Source organism: Plectrocnemia conspersa, unplaced genomic scaffold (assembly GCF_051122295.1).
Source record: "Plectrocnemia conspersa isolate PC_06_02 unplaced genomic scaffold, ASM5112229v1 ptg000010l, whole genome shotgun sequence".
NCBI lineage: Eukaryota > Metazoa > Arthropoda > Insecta > Trichoptera > Polycentropodidae > Plectrocnemia > Plectrocnemia conspersa.
Window position 1 is genome coordinate 11,452,206 of NW_028277174.1, and position 23,995 is coordinate 11,476,200.

At 32.8% G+C, this 23,995-nt stretch overlaps 1 protein-coding gene across 3 annotated transcripts in view; it reads right to left on the minus strand.

Annotated features, from left to right (window-relative positions):
• Positions 1 to 1,917: 1,917 nt before the first annotated feature.
• Positions 1,918 to 23,995, minus strand: part of Cirl (Calcium-independent receptor for alpha-latrotoxin) — a 110,912-nt gene continuing 88,834 nt past the window's right edge. Inside the window, exons 3-22 of one of the 3 annotated variants that reach the window (XM_088196220.1) lie at positions 11,761 to 11,953; positions 11,038 to 11,144; positions 10,726 to 10,964; positions 10,298 to 10,661; positions 10,101 to 10,230; positions 9,885 to 10,024; positions 9,557 to 9,685; positions 9,019 to 9,146; positions 8,784 to 8,943; positions 8,549 to 8,716; positions 8,358 to 8,480; positions 8,074 to 8,285; positions 7,867 to 7,994; positions 7,565 to 7,790; positions 7,115 to 7,495; positions 6,947 to 7,044; positions 6,708 to 6,876; positions 6,395 to 6,640; positions 3,759 to 4,157; positions 1,918 to 2,725 (exon numbers count right to left, since the gene is read on the minus strand). In XM_088196220.1, coding sequence (XP_088052346.1) covers positions 2,057 to 2,725; positions 3,759 to 4,157; positions 6,395 to 6,640; positions 6,708 to 6,876; positions 6,947 to 7,044; positions 7,115 to 7,495; positions 7,565 to 7,790; positions 7,867 to 7,994; positions 8,074 to 8,285; positions 8,358 to 8,480; positions 8,549 to 8,716; positions 8,784 to 8,943; positions 9,019 to 9,146; positions 9,557 to 9,685; positions 9,885 to 10,024; positions 10,101 to 10,230; positions 10,298 to 10,661; positions 10,726 to 10,964; positions 11,038 to 11,144; positions 11,761 to 11,953 — 4,409 coding nt within the window. In that variant the 3' untranslated portion in view covers positions 1,918 to 2,056. Of the gene's footprint in view, positions 2,726 to 3,758; positions 4,158 to 5,692; positions 6,108 to 6,394; positions 6,641 to 6,707; positions 6,877 to 6,946; positions 7,045 to 7,114; positions 7,496 to 7,564; positions 7,791 to 7,866; positions 7,995 to 8,073; positions 8,286 to 8,357; positions 8,481 to 8,548; positions 8,717 to 8,783; positions 8,944 to 9,018; positions 9,147 to 9,556; positions 9,686 to 9,884; positions 10,025 to 10,100; positions 10,231 to 10,297; positions 10,662 to 10,725; positions 10,965 to 11,037; positions 11,145 to 11,760; positions 11,954 to 23,995 lie in introns of those variants that run through there. The other 2 variants (XM_088196222.1, XM_088196221.1) reach the window with 2 other exon arrangements.

Sequence of the window (23,995 nt, forward strand, 5' to 3'; positions counted from 1 at the left end):
TGAATACCTTGCACACATCGACACACCTGGAATCTCTCGCAGCATAGTTTGGCAGACACAGCTCAGAACTATATTGTGTATCCAATTGTAATGCTCTTGTTCACTTTTAAATTTTTGGAAGAGAGCAATAGGATAGGGGCTTAATTATTAAATAAAACAATATTAATGTCAAATAGTTTTTATTTAAAAATCTGTAGTCTTCCAATTCTAAAGCATTTTTTATATTTTCTACAATATATATTTATATAATATATACACATACATACATGTACAAATATATATTCACGCACATTGCGTATGCAAATATATAAATGCGCCTATGTATTATACACAACTATATACAAAAGTCTTTTCATATACAACTGATTCAAGACGGATTCTTAAATATTACATTAAAAAAAACACATACAAGAGCCGCCTTCGGGAGATCTTAATTGATATGCGCCCCCCTAAAATGGATGATGCTTAATTTTCTTTCAGTCTGATTTCGCCTGCGGTGCGTGAGGCTCAATATTTTTTAACAATCTCTTAATAACAATCTAAGTCAACATTCCGAAAGTTTATTATGTAATTTTATTGCATGGAATATATTTAACAGAGCATCTTTTTCAATAATCTCAACAGATAATCTCATTCGAAGCTGAAAATAGAATAACAACAAATAATGACTCTTTTATACATGTATAAAAAATGTTACACGTCAATCGTATAGTAAATTCACTGTAAAAATAGTTTTAAAAAATCAAATTTATACAGATGTAAAAAAGATGCTTAAAAGGATGTGATTTTCCATATAAAATCTGTTAAACTCAACTGCCAATATACAGTGTATTCTTTATAAATCTTATTGACAAGTAAAAAAAGTGTAGTTAAATGTCACACTGTTGTCATTTATATATTTGAGCACCATATTTTTATTGACTCGAAAGTATATTAAACATAATGATGAGCAATAAATGTCGCTTATTGTTAATAGTATCAAATAGATATATTGCAGTATACTTAACTAACGATGTATACGAAAGTTCTTTTACAATCTGGACGAGATTAATTATGAAATAATAACAAATATATGTTAACATCTATTGAAACCTTAATTAAATAATTGGAATAATGTAGAACTAAAATAAAAAACAATATTGTCCGTTTGTTTTTCCGGATGTCGTGACATATGCTTGTGCACTGCCCGACCATAAACGTATAAAAATAAAATCACAGCGGAAGCTTAACAATAATATTAAACGGTGACTAAAAAAATTTACAACAAATTACACTTAAAAATAAAAATATTTTGTATAAAATCTCGTTTACGATTTTAACATGGCAAAAAATTGATGTTATCATTACATACAATAATACACAGTGTTGTGTATTAAGTGTCAAACTTAAAACATAATAGACGATACGGTGTCAGTGTTAATATTGATAAGATGCCTAAATTGGATGGATCTGCGTTGACTAAATATAATTATTAGATATCACATGAAACCCACAAAGTATTCGTACAAATTTCTTCTAAAATAATGTATATACATATACTAACATACTTTTGTAGTACGAACGAATATATGTATATAATTTATTTACATAACATTCTAGGTCTAAATATAATGACCTAACATACGATAATATACAACGTTTCCAGCGGAAACCTTCACGATGATCGAAAATAATTTTCTACATCCAGATTTTTTTGTACATATTTTTTATATAAATAATTAATATGATTACAATAAAACTATATTGCGATACGTTTGTGTATATAAGATTAATATATACATTGATTGTATATGGCAGTAATTCTTGTAAAAATATTAATCTGTTCCGATATTATCATTTTTTTAGGAAATAAGCAACCCTGGTTATTTTAAAAGTGAATTATCAAATCACATTAAATTTGTAGACGGACAACCAAAATTGCCGAGTTCGCAATAGCATATTGTAAATACGGAAAACGTTAACTAAAAACATATACATATGACTTTTAAGTTTTAAAATATAAAGTATACATTATTTAATATACATAGTATAAATAAATTATATTATTTACAAAATATTAACAATCACTGTACGGCGGCAGAACTGTCCTTTGCATGTGACCGTGTCCGGGATAGAGGGCCTCCACATGCGGCTCCACGTGACATACGACATTGTTCTCTCTGTTCAAAACCGCAGCGAGCGTTCTAGGATTGTACGTTTCTCTCGGATGATAACCTCTGTCCGAATGCCTCTCGAGACTGTCCCACCTGTTAATATTATATCTACCGTGTGGTATTTGATGATCTAAGGCTACTGGTGAATGATCGTATCGCTGGGATTCACCAGGACTGTACGAAATGAGCGGACGGCTATCGCCGTGCAAATACGATCCACCTTGCAGACTGAGATCCGGACGCAGTATGCACCTGTCGCCTTGTCCCGAATTATCGTCCGACATGTCAGATATCAGAGTTTCGTTCCTGTCGATCTCTTCGTATTCGGGTTCTTCTCTCGCCCGAAATTCTTGATTATTACCGCGATAGTAATGCGGTGCGTCTGCGTAGCCGTGATGGGTGTGCAGAGTCGGATGGTAGTTTCGCTGCGGATGATGGGAGTGAAGCGTGGAGTTTATCTCGTTATCATATCGCTGTTGCTGACAAGCGCGTAACGTGTCGATACGCCTCGAATGATCGGGATGTTGAAGAGTGCCCACCAAAGACGGTTGTTGATGTTTAGAAGAAGTGTTCTGCAATGAAATAAAATCATTTACATTTTATTAAATCGAGAAAATATTACATAACATAAAAAAACAGTCAAATTTCGGCCAATTTGATCATGCACGTGTGTATTGTGATAAACGTTTGTGCATTAATGAAGAAATAATTTAGTAGACTTTCATTATACCCATAATTACAAACTATATTTGGCATTATAGATATAAATATTTAACAACAAAAATTATATAATTTAATAAAAAAAACATGCCTCAATTGATATTCATTGAAATTAATTCCATTATGAGAGATTCCATCATTTTCTGATTATATATAAAATTAAATTATGCCAGTTATTTTTTATTAACTATTATAACTTAACTTAATATTAATAAGATGTATGAGCATTACTTACTAAATATTACAACTAAAATAATTATGATTAGAGCAATAAAAAGTTTGATAAAAATACATTAAAAAAAACAAAAGTTAGTCCAAAATCTGATCATACATAATTTTTCTAGTAATTTGTATCATAATCTATAAAATATGATTAAAACAATCTATACAATAAAATATTAAATAACTATGTATAAATATTATGAAAAGTAAAATTTACAAGTAATAAATAATTAGTATTGTAAAAAATCATTTTACCGATTGGTCAAATATATTAAATCTAATACTGTGTTAATTTATATATTGATTAATAATTATTGAGTATGTACAAAGAAAGCTTAAGATATTTCTAACAGAATATCTAATACTGAACTCTAAAGTGATTGCAAGACTCTGCATGTGATAAAAGCTATAAACTACGTCTACTTTTCCTCACAATATAATATAGAATCTTCAATTATTCTCTTTTATCCTAAAAAAAACTTAATATCTCTGAGTATATTTTTTCTAAGTGTATGCGAAAATACATTCTATAAATGCTTTCATTAGTTAGAATATAATATAAGTCAAGATACACGTTTGTTTTTAAGCAACAAGCGATAAACAAGCAAGCCAAACAGCACACAGTCCCATTTTTGGGGCAAGCCAAAAGCGACAAGCCCTCACCTTCCATGAACTTGAGACCGCAGCGGAGGATAAAGGATTTTGTACCACTCCCCACCCGTTATTTTGTTCCCCGTTTCCATTGCCACCGCCTCCCATTTTTACCGAAAAGCACGAGGGCGACCGGGACCTACTGACGTCGATATTGCTCGGATATTCGTGTTGGAGGTCGACAGGCACCGGCGTCCCCGTTCTATTCGGTATACTGTGCTGATATCCATGATTATGACTTTTGATCTGACCGCTGTGACTATTGTGTATAGAAGGCATACTAAGTGAATGGGGAGTGGACGTGCTGTCAATTTGTGATTGTAGAAGCGGCGGGGCCGACGGACGTATCATTGTGGCGTTGTTCCATGATTTTGGTGATTCTTGTAGCTGTTGCTGCTTCAGCGTGTACCGCTGTGGCACAATAGCAGAAAAGAGAAGAAAGCACATGTATAAAAAGAAATGGTTTTGACACTTTTATATAATTAATACAACTATTAAAATGACAAATTAAAAACATCTTCCATCGAATCGTTGACAAATATTAATAAAATACACACGCAAAAAGGAAGATCTTTTTAATTATTTGCAATTCTCGTTCGCTAGTTATAGAGCCTACATTCACGTGTGCTTTTACTCAATCGACTTTCTAAATTCAGTGTATCCAACGTCATGCTTGGATGTTGCGTGCACCAACACACGGAAAGACGTTAAACATTTACGAGGGATATCATAACTAAAGCGATAGCACAGATTTCACCCAAGCAGTTCAGTTTTGTGCATTACAAGGTCAAGAAGGGTTACATACAAAAACAACTTATCATTATTAACTTTCAATATAAATGTGTGTATATTTTTTCATAGATGAAATCAACACAACATAAAATAAATATTTTTTTTTTAAATGTGACATAAAAATACATACATAATATTGATATGGGAGTAAAATGTATCTGTAACAATATCGTTTTCTAAAGTAGATGTAGACTGGGAAAAGACTTGTTAGATAGTTTGAGCGTATCTCAGACTACAATTTGCAGCAATGTTAAGATGTCAAAATAAAGATGTTAAGGGTTTAACGTTGTTGACAGAGGCATTTGAAGAAATAAATATAAATGTATATAATAAAAATGGAAATTAAAAATAAAATCACACAAAACATGTTCAAATGCCTTTATCAACATAATTTTTAAATAAATTTGTGAAAGCCACTTTCCGTTTCATATAAAGAAGATAACCTCTAACAATAAATGTATACATTTCATATAACCTAATTACTAATATTTAAATTATACAATTGTTTGAAAATATTATAAAATACATATTTATAATAAATCTTATAAAATAAAAGTGCAGATGTTACATTATGTATTATATATTTATTTTCAAACAAATAGTAATTGTGTAGAATTTAGTTAGAATACCTACATTGATAAGAACGTTAGTTATATTATATACTGTTATGAAATTGTTAGTATTTATAGGAATTATTGGAGATTGTTAATAATATTTATGGGAAATTATATATTTTTAATCACTTACCATAACCATGTGTTAATCATATTCTACATGAGTTTAATTAATCTAAAAATTAATGTTAAAAGCGAGGTGGTGCACGTGTTTGAAATAAATACATAAAAAAATTATATAACTCAATATTGCATCGTATTAAATTAATAAACGTAATTCTAATTATTTAACACAACACATTGATCATTCAATTCAAGTATATATTGAACTTGAATACAACAAAACCTAATTTAGGAGCTTTTCTTAACTTGGTTTAAAGCTCAAATTCGATTTTGTATTAAAATTATAATTTATATACATCAGATTTTTTGTAATCAATTAGTTATCGCCAAACGTTTCAAGTGACTTTCGCAAATTTCGTTATGATTAAATTTTGAAATATGACATCTTAACCTAAGTAATCAATAATCAAATAATACCTTGCTGCAAATTGTGCCTGTATCCCGACGGAAGCCGTTGTCCCGGCTGGTGTCCGATGTTCAGGGGGTTTCTTAAGTGCGACATTGGCGCCGAAACGTTCGGACTGCCGACTACCGGATTTACTTGACTATCTTGAGAGTTTAGATTACCGCCGTAATACGGAGCGCTATGGCTCGCCGGCTGACTACTCTCTCTGTCGTTGCCCGCGTTCGGCGACTGATTGTTATATTGCGAAGAGTTCCTTCGATTTCTATGCTGATGATAACTATGAGCGGCAGCGGCGGCCGCGAGTGAAGCGACAGCCGCATTGTTTATAACATGATTATTGTTATGATTGTTATTATTGACCACAACATTTAAATTATTAATCACAAGATTATTTGTCGTAGACGCTGATACGGAAGAATTGTGACCCTGGTACAATAACGGCACAGAATTAATTCATGGTTCAATGAACAAATATGTGTTATTTTATTATTAAATTTGTTGAAATGTGAATCGAGAGATAGAAGAAGAACTACAAGGTCAATATAATAAACTCAGTAGTTAGAACGCGAACGATACGAACAATATTAGTATGCGTAAAGAATAAAATAATAAACAAAAAGGCGATAGAATACATAAATAAATAAAAATAATAGTTTTCAAGTACTGTAAAGCAAATAATTTGTAAAGCCGTAGAGTGTGTTAATTTTACTTACAGTGGAATGATCCCTTTCCGAAACATCTTCTAAACATTGGTCTTGAACATTATCTCTGTGATAACGCGGATGTTTCGTCGACTGCGTTGTGATTGGAACAGATGGTTGCGGACACTGTTGCGAGGATCCTTGCGCGCTACTTGAAGCTGTTGCCGGAGCCGGACCGGTCGGAACAGAAGGAGCAAACTTCAAACAGCAAGACAGCCAAGGATGGCGACTGGCTAATTTACCGCATTCTTTCTGAAACTAAATTTGAAATAAAAATAAGTAACAGATCCATGAAAAAATCATACATAAACAGTTTATAAAATACCTTTTCATTCTGCAAAAATTGCGATATGAATATAAACACTCCTTGAAGTGAATTTAAAATTGTAAAAATATAAGCCATTATTTTAGTTTCTTGATTGATGTACAATAAACCAAACGTCCACGTAAGACCCAACAGGACCGCTAACATCATTGAGCTTCGAAGCCAAACCCTTTATTAAAAAATAAGAATTTTAATACTTTGCCGCATAAATATATATAAAAATATATATATATACATACCTTATCTTATAAATTTTACTATTCTCTTTGGTTTTTATAGATACGTTAGGATGACCACACATCTTATATATTACCAAGACCAATATTAACCAATTTATCTGAAACATAACGATTTTATAACAGTGCACAATCAGCATATCGCAACATAATCAATTTATTTATATTTACCAAAATGACTAAGGCGACAGGTACGATGAACCATAAATGGAAGAAATTATCCGTACGAAGCCAACAATGCTGTGAGGTGCCATAACTTCTATAATCGACTAGACTGCTGATACCGACTATAACTAACGGTGTGACATATCCAAAGAAGTAATACCACCGAGCGCGTGGTTTTTCCGGCTCGAATACTTCGATGAGCATGGCATACAATTGGTAGCCCTCCAAGGACATCCACGCGAACGCAGCTAAGAAAAAGTAATGAAGAAAAGCTGCTATCACACCGCAAACGATGCGATTTGCTGTCTGTTCGATTCCAAATATGAATATTAATTCAGCGGTGAGAAGGCACACGCAGAGGTTCTTGTGAATTGTAACCCTATCGGACTGAAATCAATATTAGTATAAATTTACTATATTAATACAAGATTGCATATTAATAGATTAAAAACAAACCTTCATTCCTCCAATACAACAGAACATGATGATCGTAAGGGTCAAAGCGAAAGCGCTGATGGAACATCCGACGAGAGTAATTGTGCTCAGAGCCAAAGCATCTGCAGCTGATAAGGGCACAGAGTGTACGTCCATGAGAAGAGCAAAGTTGGTCAAGTGAGTGCATTGACATCCAGTGTGAGTGAAGTTTGTCCATTCTACGTGACATCCTTCAGTTGACCAAACGCTTAAAAACAAATCAATATCAGTATGCAATAGTCAACATAATAAAACATCTGATAGCATATAAGTGACTATCTTACTTTACAGTATAATCCCAGAATACGCAAGTAGGATTTGTTACATTCTCAGTGCGCAAATGACGCAACGTTAGTCGTACGGGTTGCGATAGTTGAATATGACGGCCTTTTCCAAGACTCGCTGATATGACCTGTACGTTAATAAAGTTAATATTTTTATATAATTTTATAAATATCGACCGTACTGCAATTAAATCGATTTTTAATTACCTTGGAATTGATGACACGAGTAATGTTATCTCTATCTTTTTCAGAATTCATCTGCTGATGTCTTGCGTTTGCCAATTTCTCTGAATTAAACGTTTCATCCATTGAATTAAATACCGGGACTGGTAGAACTGGTGCTGGAGGTGGTTGTAAGATTTCTTCTAACCGGTCGAAAGCAACAAATACTATTCTGACCAAACCGCCTTCGGAATTATCTAAAACGTCGATTCAAATTATTAGATTAAATTTTACTTTAAAATAAAATTACTTATATTAATAATAATCACCAATAAGAGCTCCTCTTGGTAAATAGATAACATCCTGACTTGCAGTCCATTTTTGTTTGGCAGTGAAAGATGGAAATTCTTCAGTTTCAACGTTTCTCGTCTCCAATACACGAACTGATAGCACTAAAAGATTGGACAAAATATAAATAGGACTTTTCATTTTAGGAAACATAACTTAGTAAGAAACTTACGAATATTTTTAGCATGTTGAATGATCGTCTTTTCTCTAAGAACGGCTCCAGCCAATAAAAAGGCATTTTCTTCAATGCCGATAAGCAACGAAGTGGCAACTCTCATTTGAGCCGGATGACTTAAATCTTTCCAAGAAGCTTGTTGAGTGATATCCAATAGATTTGAGCCTATAAAATATAGATAATTAAATTTATGCACGTTTAATATTTTAAAAATATTTTTAAATAATCTTACCAGTCTTAACGACACCGAGTAATAAATCTGTAACAATTTCTTCTTTTTGATGCGTATCGGGAAACGATTGAATATTCACGGACATCTTTTGAGCCAATTTTTTTATTATGTTTGTTGTTGTCATCATATCTCCTCCATAGAGGGTTTTAGACGAAGTTACCTAGATTTAAAAATGAAGTTATTAATATACGTATATAAACACAAATTAGGCAATAACATTATAAAATATACTAACCTGAGTAAGATCATTACTGATACTCAAAAGACCTTCTCCCTCTTTAACCCTCATCTCCAGATTGTTCAACCAAACTGATCTACATTCAGACAAATCGGGATTTTCAGAAATCCATACAGGTTGACCGTCTGTAACATTGTAAACATTGATTATAAATTAAATAAAAACTAAAAACGTGTAACATATTTACAATAATAAAAACACATTTTGCAATGCATTCGACATTCATTAATAAGAAATATATTAGTGAATTTGAAATGTAAATATGCATATTACACAATAAGTATTAAATGAAATGAAATGATAAAATGTATATATGATAATACCACTAATAGTTTATATATATATATTATGATACAAAATATACAACATCGATTACAATAAAAAAAAAAACACTTTAAAAAAATAAAAGTGAGCATTTCATATAAAATCAAATTGTATGCCTATAATGTGTTTTATTAATAGTAATAATCGTTCAAATAAAAAAAATATTACAACACCAATAAGGTTTAGTATTATAAATAACGTAGTTCCCTACCATATGGAATACCATTTTGTATTCCTATAGTATTGAAGTCACTATTAGATGTTAAGGGTTCGGGCAGCATTAAATTCTCAATTTTCTCTCGAAAATCAGTAAGGTCAGACTTTGTTTCTATATCTCTCCCTATAAACAGGTACAAGTCTAATTATATTCTTTACACTTTTAAAAAGGTACATTAAAAGTAGAGAAAGTGAAAATAAAATATCAAAGAAAAAATGAGGGTTTGAAAACAAAAATGTATAATGAAGATGATTGGAGTAAGCAAAGTGTGGTGAGCAAGAAAATAGTATGGATACTTTGATAATTAAAATTTGCGTCATACCTGTCAACAACGTATCGGGTCCGATAGTGTCTAATATTATGGGATTCCTGCTTTGCGATGATAAGCCGCTATCTTTATTTGGGGAACCTAGCCGCCTTTGCTGTTGTAAATGTGACAATCGATGCGCCGAACTAACACACCTAAAAGATAAGAAATATTAATTAGATACTAATTAATCATCCTATGGCAATTTATCAATTAAAATTGTTACATTACCTCCATCTCGCAAGTCCGGTAGCTCCACCGGGACATGGTTGAACGGTCACTTCGTCAACAGACGTCCAATTCCATTGGAGATCTCTTGCGATTTGAGGCGGACAGTGCCTCCATAGTGGTTGTTTGGGTACTATAATAAAAAAATATTCAATAAAATAAAATCAAAACAATAAAAATATTTTAAAAATGTGCAGTACCTCCACTTGGACTTTCGTGGTGGTTGTGATGGTGATGCCTTTTATTGCCGTCTCCTTCCAAGGTAGCATGTTCTCTATCTTCGTCGAAGGGAGGTATTTGCGAATGGACATTTTTACCTTTACCGCTTTCGCCTAGTATACTCGTATCATCGTCAACTTTTTTCGGATTTTCCGTAAAGCCATCTTTAGAAAATTCATCGTTCTTATCGCTCGTTTTGGGTCGTTCGATCGTCTTGGTGTTGTCGTCCAACGATTGTTCAGGTATACTAGTCTCTTCTTCTATGATGACCGGGTGTATGTTTTCCTTGGGTAGTTTTGGTATCGACTTGTCAATCTCTGGCGAGTGTCCGTCATTTTTCACTTGCTGTAATTGAAAGTTTGATTTAATGTCAACTCGATTAAATTAAAATATATCAAATTATGTATACTTTGATGACTCCCGGTTTCAAGTCTGGCGGCATGGTGATAGTCGGTCTTACAGTCGGAGGTCCTTCGTGGCGCACGCCGGGTGAAACGCGAGGTTTTTCAACTGCACTTCCCGCCAACGCCGCACCGTTACCCGTTCCGGCTGGCGCACCTATCGACGTTGGTACAATTCTCCAGACCGAAGGCGGTGATGTCATACGCCACGGTGGAGACGGTCGAACCGTACTACTTGAGGTATTCGCTGTGATAGTAAACGATGTAAATGAACAAGTGCATAAAACAAGATGCAGACGATTAAAATTCAAGTACATTACCTGGTATACATCGATAATGAGCTTCTAAATATTTTAACGTATTTCGGCACGGATCACCAAACGTATTAGTACTTGCTAAAACACTACAATTTTGTTTCATACCACATCTGAAAAATAAAGTTTATATGATTACCACAAAAGATCCGAGCAAATGTGTCAAAAAATAAGATGGTGGCAAATCATTACATTGTACAAGATTTTTGCCATAGAGATAACTTAATATTTAAATAAGAAAAAGCACACTCTGATTGCAAACCTAACTTTTGCATAAATAATATATTATTACACATTCAATTAATTTAAAGCTAAGGTTTGAAGTACTTAAATATGAATTTTTAAAGCAGAAAAATCGCTACAAAAAATGTATGCAAAACGAGAATTTTTTTGTATATTATATATTGCTGTATTATTTTTTTTATAGTTAATTCAATATCTTTTTAAGGCTACATAATAACATTTTGTTACAAAGAGAGCCAATTTATATATATATATAAAATTATGCGTTGTTTATATATTATGTATGTTTTTTCTATATTACATCGGTGTGCTTCACCGTATGTATTTATAAGGCAGGTATGCCATACTATAATTTAATGTTTTATTAAAATCTTATCTTTGTGGCAAAAAAATGTACAAATGTTGTTCAGTGTTACTGTCGAAAGATGGTTATTGAATAGACGCTTCTATAAATACATATATAATAATAAAAATTAGTCTACTAACCTCGTGCGCATCACTCCAATTGATTTATTAGACATACAATTTACACTCCACTCAGTATTACCGCGATCATTACAAATTGTTATAGAATATCTGCCATAATTTGCTCTAATTATATCTATCACTTCACCGTTTCGGCATTCTATAGTTAAAGTTTTCCCTTCGCAGGCGTATGCTGTTTCGCGTCGTGATATTTCTGAAAAGACAATAATAAAAAAATAAATTTCAATACTGAAAGTCTGAAAAGTAATCATGGTACACGATGATAATAATAAGAAACAGACGTTTACCACACAACAATGCACATAAAAATCCTTGAGTCGCACACATACATACAATACACACGCACACATCAGGGGGTGGGGAAAAGTGAGGGACGTGCTTTCCGGGCGATCGAGAAAATGTGGCATAAGAAAATTACCATTAGTTTTGTGTGAGAATTGGTGCCTAGTCTCGGCGTATTATCCCGAGGCAAACTGCCTTTTGGCATGCGATATAAAAATAAAATTTTCCATACTCGCCATTATATACAAACTCGCCATTATTTCATTTGAAATTGTAAGAGAGAGAACTCTAACTCCACCCGGCGGACTACGAGAAAGCAATCATTATCATATAACATGATATCGCAGAAGACCGACTGACTCACTGTCGGCGTGCGGAAAGAGAACTTTCGATATTCGCCGGGACAAAGGAGTAATTAATAAAACGGAAGAAGAGGAGCCAACTTACGACGTCGATATATCCCTTTCGCGTGTGCGTACGACGACACGCGGGGATTTGCCAAAACGCGAAAAATGCGAAAACGATTCTTTCGTCATTAGGGGTCGGTATTCGCTATAAACGCTCCGCCTGCTTATGCCACCGTTTTTATTCTTATTATCTTGTTTGTGTGTATAACAAAACAGATATACACGAACGAGCATAATTTATTGATTAGATATAGTAATAAAAAATATATATTATTCCATTAGATTCTCGGTATAGTACATACATGCAGCGCGAGGATATATAATAAAGGTATAATTCGACCCTAGTTTTTCACGAGAAGAAATGAATCATAGAAGGGGTGGGTTCCTAATGCGTCTGGGATGCGGTCAATCGTGAACGAATAGAAATGTTAATAAGAAAATTCACCACAAATAAAGCCATAAAACGGCAAACAATGGCACTACCGGCCACTCATGAGCTTAACGTGCACACACATATATATATAAATGTTTATAAGCGTGTATACATAAATATAAATACGCGAGGGATGACGACGGATCGAAGGGGAGGTCAAGCGCGGTTCGGTAACGGAGGCGGGTCATTAAGCACATATACGCACCCCGAAAGTAACGTAAATTTCGTGTAGGATTAACTTGATAATCTGATACTTTTAAGACCCTTCGGGATGATCCGATCGGATATGTACAAGTTTAGAAGACGAAAGACGTAAGCCGATACGAGTCCACAAATTGAATCTACTCATTACACGGTTAAATACTGGCGCTAGCTTGTTTATTGTACGTGTATACATACGCGATTGAGCAAACATTTGGTGGCACTTAGCACAACTCTAGGAACGGCGAACGGAATCTCTCCACGGACGTCTGTAAATTCGCACACTTGTGGCTCATTAGGTACACGCATGCGAGTGTATATGTATATACCGTGTATGTAGTGCGTATAGGGGAGCAACCCACGGCCCGGGCACCGTGTAATCCGATTATTCGGATGAAAACTTCGGAATGACCCGAATCGCCGCGGATTTTTCGGACGGTTTGGCGAAAGTTCGACGCGAAAAACAAACGTCGAATCAGTGAAGTATATATCAGTATGTATATATGTATTGACGTCGCGTCGTTCAAATTCGCGAAAAGCTTTATTATAATTTTTTATGCATACATACGTTGCCGGTCGGCGGGCGGGCGTAAAACAACGTGAAAAAAAACTGGCGGAAAATTGAAAAAGCTAATCAAGTGCGAGCGCTGAATGAAAGCGTTCGGGGGTGGATGGATACAGTCATGTATGTATGTATATGTAAGGGTTGCAACGGTGCGTGATAGGGCGCATGCGCGCGCGGAGACGCGAAAAAATGAACAGTTCATAAACGGGCCGTAAAAAAATCGTCGAATGGGACATAAACACACGCGGATGCGGGACGGCAATATCAATTCTGTTTTACGGCGAATAATATATGCGTTTAAAAGCAATAATGCAATTTTATTTTCATTTTTATACGAACGCAATATTCGCTGGCGGAAAACGATACAACGACCGACCAGATGAGAGCTAAATACATTTGAAGAGAAGAAAAGGTGAACGAATTAGGAAAATAATAGCTCTTATAAAATACACAATAAATTGGGTGAAGCGAAAATTTCCATGATTTTCTTTGATAATTTCTCGATATAGCCCGCGCAACGAGACTTACGAGTAACTTTCAAGATATGAGCAATTTAAAAAAAATGACTCGACATACGAGCAAAAAAAACGTATTGTGTAACTAAAAGGTACCATGTATTTACCATTAAAAAAAATTTAGCTAAATAATTAATAACAAATAATAATAATTAATCAAAAATAATAAAATAATTAATGGCATTTCAATACATTTCAATGAGAAAAATTGATTTGACATACGAGTAACTTGAGTTACGTAAATAAAAGCTATGTAAAAAAAATGTATGTCAATATACTATCTATACCAGTAGCAGTAGCCCCACAGCAGACATAATTTTTTTTTGTAAAAATTGGTCCGTCTGCAAAAATGACATCAATAGATTGTAAGCTGTAATTAAATTTTATAATTAATAAAATAGATATCACTGAATTATAGATGTTATAGGTCTGGTCTTTCACCGCTTACTTGTAGATGTTGATTATATTTACCCCGTTATAACGCACTGGGCTTACGCCTATCGAATTACAACAGAAGATTAAAAAAAAAATTGTATAAAAATATTATTAATTTCACAAGGATCACAGTCTATTTATTTTATAAGTCGAAAATGTATGTAAGTGCTATTTTTGCACAGCACGAAAATTGTACATATAAGTTGTCATTACTTAGGCTCACTATGGCGCGAATCGAACAAATATAAGACATTTTATTCACTGTAATTTTATTAGAAAAGCGTTATGGTTAATTTTGTTAATAAATAAGTGATACCGCATTTCATTAAACCAATTGTTTAGGTTCATTTGTCCACGTAGCACATTTTTTTATATCTTCTCAAAAACACATGTCTACTGCCCTACTACGAATTGCGCGTGGATACTCTTTATGTGACTACTTAAAACATAGTTGCAATCACACCTAGTCTTGGCCACCTAACCTTCTCCTCCTCCTTCCAATATAAATATGTATACATATTATATTAACCAGCGGCAGCCCGTAAGAATTTGTAATGGAGGGGCTGCAGCAATAAAAGTTGAGAGATTGAACAAAATATCCACAGTAAAACTAAAATGTGCACTATATAAGATATGCTAGACAAAAATAATAAGCCAAGTTACATACATAAAAATATTTAAAACAGGAACATTCATTTTATATTGGTAGGGCTGCAGCCCCGCAGCCCATATGGACGAACCGCCACTGATATTAACCCTTTTAATACCCTTCAATTTTTTAATAAATATGGCAAAAATTCCTAGGAAAAATCTGTTAAATAATTGTTTACGTAAATTTATGAAAAATCACTAATAATAAAGACATTTTGATAAAATATTTATAGAAAAATATTATTATTAAATTAATGCTAAAGCGATTAAAAATAATTTATAAAATTAATACAGATTTTTTTTAAAACAGTAAAAAACCGTTTTCAAACAAATATACTATCTTAGGAATTTTATTGTTTTTTTTTTATATTTTCTTAGTGATTTATTTTTGAATAATTTCATATTTGTGTTATTGCGTTTTGGGATAAATATTATATATATACAATAAATATTTTGGCATCAAAGTACAAAAACTCATTATAATGTCAAAAATAACATTTTGTAGCCGTCGAGACTCGTTTGCCGAGGAGTTGGACACTACATAAAAACTCATTTTAACGTCAAATTACGTTTTTGAAGAACCGATCGGGGTATTTTTGTCATTTCTATGAAAGCCGATATATCGGCTCTAGGGTATTATAAGGGTTAAATGCATTAGTTTGACTTTATATATTATAAATTTAAACTCAACCGTACTAAATTTGCTAAATCTGAAAAATATTGGCAACTTCGCCTGCACTTTTACATTATTTTATTATTTCTCGTTTTGCGAACCATTTTTGAAGAACCGTCTTCCAATCTACGTACATAACAAGAAAATGGCTTTTTCAATTTTTTTTAAACAATTGGAGAGTTTTGTTCTACAACTACTTGTTTGTTTGAAGGATATACCAAGTTGTGTTAAAAAAACCCTATATATTTGACGTATTGATCGTATTTATTAATTCAAGGTAGAGTTTCTAAAATACCCTACCCCCATCAATATCAAATGTTTCCTTTGTCTGTTCAACGTAATCTTAAACCAAGCTGCTATATTAACGAACTGTGACAAAGATTTATTTTTGAATTTATAATAGTTTTAATCGATTTGAATATGTACTGTTTACTTTTAAAATAAAATGATCTGTTTATACAATATTTAACCCTTTACGGCACACGAACAGATGCAGCTAGAATTTTTTTTTTTTTTTTTAGCAGAATGTGTTTAAAAAAATGCCTTAGATATGTTTAAATTAAATAAAAAAAATATTTGAAAAAAAATTTTTTTAAATATCAAAAAAAAAAAAAAAAAATATGTAAGCATTAGAGTAAAAAAATGTATGAAATATACAAAAATCTTTCCAAATTATTATATATTCCAAATCTATACATTTCATATAATGTATATTCAAAATCTAACTTACCTATGTTGATATGGTAAAAAGATATAAACGAAAAAAATTGGCTCGAAATATGCACTTTAGAAATATGTCCCAGCAAGAAAGTCAAAATAAGAAACGATGTGTCACACCCGAGCGAGAATGACCATCGATGATGTCGCTCTAAAATTTGGTTAGAGGAGGTAATAGGCCAAGTCCACATTGGTGGTTTCATCAGTAGGTATGAATGCAAGTCGCGGAAAAAAATCCCAAAGAGGTGGTCTCACCGTGCAACCACTATGCCGGAAAGGGTTAAATGACATTTGCGAAAAAGGGAAAAGAATATTATTTTAATATGCATACTATATAAAAACCATTTATACAAGCGTCAGTCTACACCAGTATATTACTTAATATACTAATCATTTTTCAAATATATTTTTATTCAATTCTTAAGATGCTCTAACAATATTTTCAACGAGAAAAAGTGATACTGCTGTCCTACAGATAGAACATCTGCTTGGGCATTCTTAATTTATAAATATTGAGCATGCAAATAACTCATATATTTCGAGTTGTTTCATATCCGCCGCACCGGTGCGATAATGGATTGGGAAAGTACGCGCGAAAAAATCGTGATCGAAGCAAACTTTGAACCGCCCCGCGATCGTTTAAGGTCAATTACATTCCGGACAATTTTCTCGAGAGCATAATCGTCACTTTTACTCGCTTCGGCGTGACGACCGCGGGGGGTTGGCGCGGGTGCATGCAGTCTAATTTGTACTATCGCCAACAATATCTAAACTCTGTTTCTTTGTTAGTCGATCGGCAAGAAAAATCCATAAGCGGAATTTGTTTGTTTGTCAACTTGCTAGGCCGCAAACGGTATCTGCCACCTGTCCCGATTGCCGCACACACCCAATAAACGCTAATTGATAATTGTGGTTATAGGTATAAATTCGCCATAATAAAACGCGAACCAATGGAAGCAGTAGCGTTGAGCAATAACGAAAACGTTTCTGCAGCGACACCTGCCTTTATTACAGCGTGAGGTTCGATTTCGACACTGATCTACGAGCTCCGGTTCGCGATAATTGTAGGGTAATTAATTAATTAATTAATTGCAAACGCCCTTGCCGCTATTTTCAATCGTAATTCCAAATCCTTGTACGTAAGCAATATGACGAAAACGTTCTTAGACTGAGACATTTTATGTTATTTAAAGAAAATCCTTCCTTTAAATTACACAAAATTCCCAATAAAACCTAATTAAATAATGAATTGAAGAATTTCTTAAAAAATTGTCTAAAAAGGAATAAGTATTGATTGTTATGAATGTGATATTTAATAATCATAATTCACTTCAGGTGACTAACTATTTAGAGCTTAGTCATATGTTAAATATGATTACATCACACTTCAAAAGCCACGTTCCATCACTTTATTATTAATTACTGTTCGATAAAAATATCAAATTAAAAGATCAAGCAATAAAAATCGTTTATAAAGGTAAACGGGTGATCAATTCGATGATAGTCGCTATGGATACTGTTTTGCAGATGTTAGCAATTTGATAAATATCGTCGTTCCTGTAAAACTTGGGATCGTGATCAGTATGAATGTCTCCTTTACGTACTACGATTAGGTGGTGTCGAGTACTCTTGAACAGGTCTCGGCAACCTTTTTTGGCTGCGGGTGAAAATAATTAAAATGTGACTATTAAGAAGACTAATTCGGGTCAGTGAATATTTTTGGTTCTAACAACCATATATGTGGCCTGGTCGAAATATCGTAACACGTAATCCGGCATATGTACACATATATTTAAAAAAAATGCTATTTGCAGAATTCAAATGGGTTACTTGGTGACCCGCGAGTCCTGCTCTAGAATGTTGAGCCCGAGGCCCGCGGGCCGTATGCGGCTCAATGTTTTTTTGTGCAGACCACCTTAAAGCTGAGTCTATACCCATAAACGGCACAAAATAAACATTCATAGAAGAATAAAAAATCGTGAAAGTTGTCTTTGAAAGAATCTGCACTAACAATTCTACGGGTATAAACTGTTTAATGGCAGGGTCAGAGCAACCGTACCCCGCTATTTTTACAATTCTCCATATGCCACAGTGAAAAAATATGAAATAGTGCCGCCTAATCCTTGTGGAGACGAGCTGAAAGAGCAAGGGCATCTATATTTTTCGTTAAGATGAAAAACAAAGCTACATGTTTAATTTGTCGTGATGTCTTCAATATTAAAATCATACAATTTGAGAAGACATTATAAACAAAAACATGATTTAAAAAAATATACTGGCGACGAAGGGAAAGTGAAAATACAAATACTTAAATTAAGTCCATCAAGTCAAAAACTTATTTCATAAACAAATAGTTCAATCGAACGCCACTATCAATGCCAGCGCGTGAATATCTAAGAATATCGAATATAGTAGAAGAAATTGCTACAGAAATTCAGTCAAATCCGCATATCACATCAAACTATAGCGCGAAGAATTGATCAAATTTCAATTGAAATTTGTTCAACGCTGAACAAATTTCACTAACTTTGGATGAAACAATAGTTATTAAGAATACGGCACAACTTGCCATTTTTCTAGGTGTGGATAGTGAAATGTGACTAAAGAATTTCTCCATAATATGAGTTTGAAAGATATCACTACAGGAGGATTTTGAGGGAAGAAATTCAAATTTTTATGAATGAAAATGACCAGAATGTTCTGAATTAAACTATTATTGCAAGCGCATTTTCAAACGTGCAAGTGAGTACCTTTACTTCAATCATTAACGTATACATGCAAATCCATACTGTTTCGGACTTGCGGTTAAGATTACTTTCCAGAAATTTCAAAGTTTGACTATATAAATCTCATCCGACTCGTGCTTACATGATCACGTCTCCAGGAAAAAGCTCTTTAAACTGCATCCCCATGACTACTACATTGACTCGGCGAAATGAAAAGCTGTTTTTGAGCCGTTATACCACCGATGATATTATTAGTATTGTTGTATCAATGAGCATTCACAATAATCACGTTCTATCTCGGCAGCAAAATATGATTTGTAGTGTGATAATCTACTTCGATTCAGGTGTGATAATTGGTCGTTTATTGTTTTGTAATTGATCAAAATGAACGTGCTTCAACTGGCATTATTTCTTAAATCAAGAAATTGATTTGATCGATTTTTATATTGACAGGCGCAAGTATAAATAAATTGTTTTTTTTTTTTAAATATTATTCGACACTAAATAGTGGTCTTATCCTAGTGGAACACTGCGTACGCCGATAACGGGCCCAACAATGGTATGACGCCAGTTTGCGTCAACAAAAATCATTAGGGCAGATGGCGGTAATCGTTCGGGTCGCCATGGAGACCGTCATTTTATAACCTCATAATTTCCGAAGGTATTGTCTCAGCGAAACGGGTTAATTGAGGCGCCGAGGTCCGTCATGAATTATCTATTGTGACCGAGAGAGGAGCGCGGCCGCAGAGGGAGACGGCGCGACCGCGCCCGCGAGGGCGTCGGAGCGAGATAGGCACCCGCCCGGCCACAGAGAAAGCTCCTTCGCACAATAGCCCCATCTGTTTGTTTTAATGGAAAGCATTTGTTGTGTCCGGACTATGATAGCAGGAATCAACTCTACATTTTTGAACCGGCTACGTGCGCGGCCTCGCTATACACCAGGAATGGTCAACTTTTGAAAACTGCGGTCTACTCGATATCTAAAAATCATGAACGATTCAAATTTTGTTCTCCTAGTATATTTTTTTAAACTATTTTTCATATACTTCATTGTCTAAGAATATCATTTCTTTCAAAGCGACAACATTTTACTAACTGCAACAAGTACATAACACCTTTTTAGTTTAAATATTTTATTACTTTTTCAAATTGATCTTTTCTATTTGTAGTTGGGAAATGATGATGATATTTTTTGATAAATCTACTACATAGAATACAATTTGTAAATTGGGTTTTATCACTTTTCTTGGGATATAAAACATAAATACATTCACAATACACAAATATTCTCACATTACAAACAATTTGAGAATATTTGTTTCTTTGAAAAAAATATGATATTAGTCTGTGATTAGTCAAAAGATATTTTATCAATTTAATCCCTTCTTTAAAAATAATGTGTAATACCTTATTCATGGAAAAAAATTGACATGAAAAATATTATAATAGGGCGACTTGTAAACGACGGACTACATATCAATATTTGTTTTTTGTAAATAATATGCAATGAAATAAAAGCATATTTTAATTTTGCTATTTTATAAATAATGGAACATATTTTTAAATAAAAAAAGAACATTTTTATCTGTTGATAAAATAATCAAACTGATTACATATTTTCTAGCGTTCTAGAAAAATAATAAAGTAATCGTTTACGATTACTTTATTATTTTTCTAGAATGTATTTTATTTATTATTTTTTTATTTTTATTATTTTTCTGAATTTTATGTGTACAAGAGATTACTATTTTATTTTTTACACATTCCCTTCGTAAAAGGCGACGGGAAACTACCACTTGGCAAACCTACCGTTTGTAAAGAAAAACGAATGAGAAGGATTGGTAAACCAGAAGTTTTCACTGGCGTGAAAACACTCATAAATCTAATATTCAACTCCAATACCATCTTCATTGATTCAACATTTTACAAGACGTACACATTTCTACATATATATTTCACATTTATTCATACAAGTTCATACATATATAAATTCCAAATGCTTTTTAGACTAATTCAATAGTTTTACTTTAGCGGGCTACCTAAAATCTTATTGGATACTCCTGCTACACACGCACACAAACATAGCACGGCCGAAACGAAAGACCACCACATGGAGAACAATTTTTTTGAAATCTGACGTGACTAACAAATTACACACGTATCGAGTGCGCGCCGCCGCCGGTTAACGGAATTTGGAAATTGTGTTCACAAAAGGTTTATCTGTGTTTTAAAAAAATAAAAATAAACGTATAAAAGCTCCATACGGGATATTTTTGTAGTGAATCATATATTATACGTAGTGCTATTACGCGCTGTTCGAACCAATTTTACGATGCCAATACATGATAAAAATCACTCAACCAACGGTAATAATGGAATTCTGTCCTGCCTAACAGAGCGATGTTGGATAGTAACCAATACAGCGTTAAATAGTTAAAACGTTAGTTGAAAACTAATAGACATTCAATTGTGCGAAATGGTACAATGAGGTCAGAATATGGTGGTTAATCGAAAATTAATACTACTATAAAACTACGTATACGTAGATCGATGAATGACGCGATTTAATAAATTAGGGAAGTAAAAAAAAACCGAAATGTATTCGTTATTCTTCCGTATAGAAGTTTCGTATCTACCATATGGCGATGATATCATTTAATTAATAAAAAAACCAATATGACCTGTATAACGTTATTTTATACCTAGCTAAATTTAATCAAAATGCAGAGAATGTGAAGAAAATTAAATGAAATATTAATTCACCAGTAAAAACAATTTGTTTAGTCAATATTATTATTTTTCAAATTTGCTCAGTTGCGAACTGGGACCCTGAGGAAAATAGTCACCCCTATCATAATCTGAACCAAATTTTGCACACAATCAGCAATACGTATATTTCTTTAAATCAAACAAAACATGTTATGCATGAAATTAAATATTAACGATGCCAATATAAACAAATAATAATTAAATTTTACATTGTATTTATGTAAATGATCATTCAAAAATTCACATTTTATACTTCCGTTATAGAGATGAAGCCGAATTGAAAAATGAATACATACACGTGCATATATTATCTAATAAGTATTCTGTCAACGTAACTCGATATGCTGTATCTACTGCAAAGTATATAATATATCGAATGAAAATATTATAATAGGCCTTCATCAAATAAATCGACGGTGCGTAGCAAATACGGTAAATAGGAAGGGAATTTTAAAGGCTAAATAAAGCGTTTTTAGCCGAATAACGAGGTAATGCGAAGAGACAAAAATATTTCTATAATTCTGCGGGCTCATAAAATTTTCAAAGCGCTTTGAATGGCTAATCGAGCGGAAACGCTCTTCCATCGTCCAACGGCGAAATGGATAGTTATTTTGGCGAAGTTGAAACGCTTACCTTTCGTGAATAATTGAAAGCAAAATCCAATACGGAAATTAAACCAAAACCACCACTTTTGACCGCTGCTGGCTAAAATCGAATACGCACATATGTACGTACTGTGCATAATGTATCATATAAATGTGCCTAGTGTGTTTTACGATGCATAATATATTACCTCGGTATTCTCTAATAATAAAGATAGACAGACATACGCATACTGATCGTCGATAGCTTCAATGTCGACGCTTTCGGTACAACAAAGCACAAATCATTATCTCCGGTTGGGATCGGACAGAATTATTTTCACTTTCGACATGTGTGCTGTTGAAACTGTATTGCATTCGTGGAAATCGCTAACGCGACATGACACGTGACATACGACTGGGCTTATCTGCCATTGCGCGGTATGGATCTTTGAGAGTGAAGCTCAATCGCTTCATCGATTAACCCTTTGGCTACCGAAATCCGATATATCGGCTTTCGCTACACTAGCGAGAACTGCCGGATCCGACGGCTCCGAAATCGTAGTATCCAATACATTTTCAACCGTCTGTAGGGTAATTGCTTCAGGGGTTTATAACATTTTTTTCAAATATATGTTATAAATATATTATAATCATTATTTTTATACATATACACACATATATATATATATATATATATATATATATATATATATATATATATATATATATATGTATATATATATATTATGTATATATATATACATATATATATATATATGTATATATATATATTATGTATATATATATACATATATATATATATATATGTATATATATATATATATATATATATATATATATATGTATATGTATATATATATATATATATATATATATATATATATATATATATATATATATATATATATATATATATATATATATATATATATATATATATATGTATATATATATATATATATATATATATATATATATATATATATATATATATATATATATATATATATATGTATATATATATATATATATATATATATATATATATATATATTTATTTTTATAATGTAAATAAAACTTTTCGTAAATTAATAAAATATAATATTTTTAAATAATGGTTTAAGCATTAATTATTTGAGAAAATTCGAGGGTAGCCGTTATAATCTACGATCTAAATTTCCTTCGTAATTTGTGACCTTATTCATTACGCATTCTAAGCTCCCCTAACTTACACACGCACAAGTTGGCGAATTGTT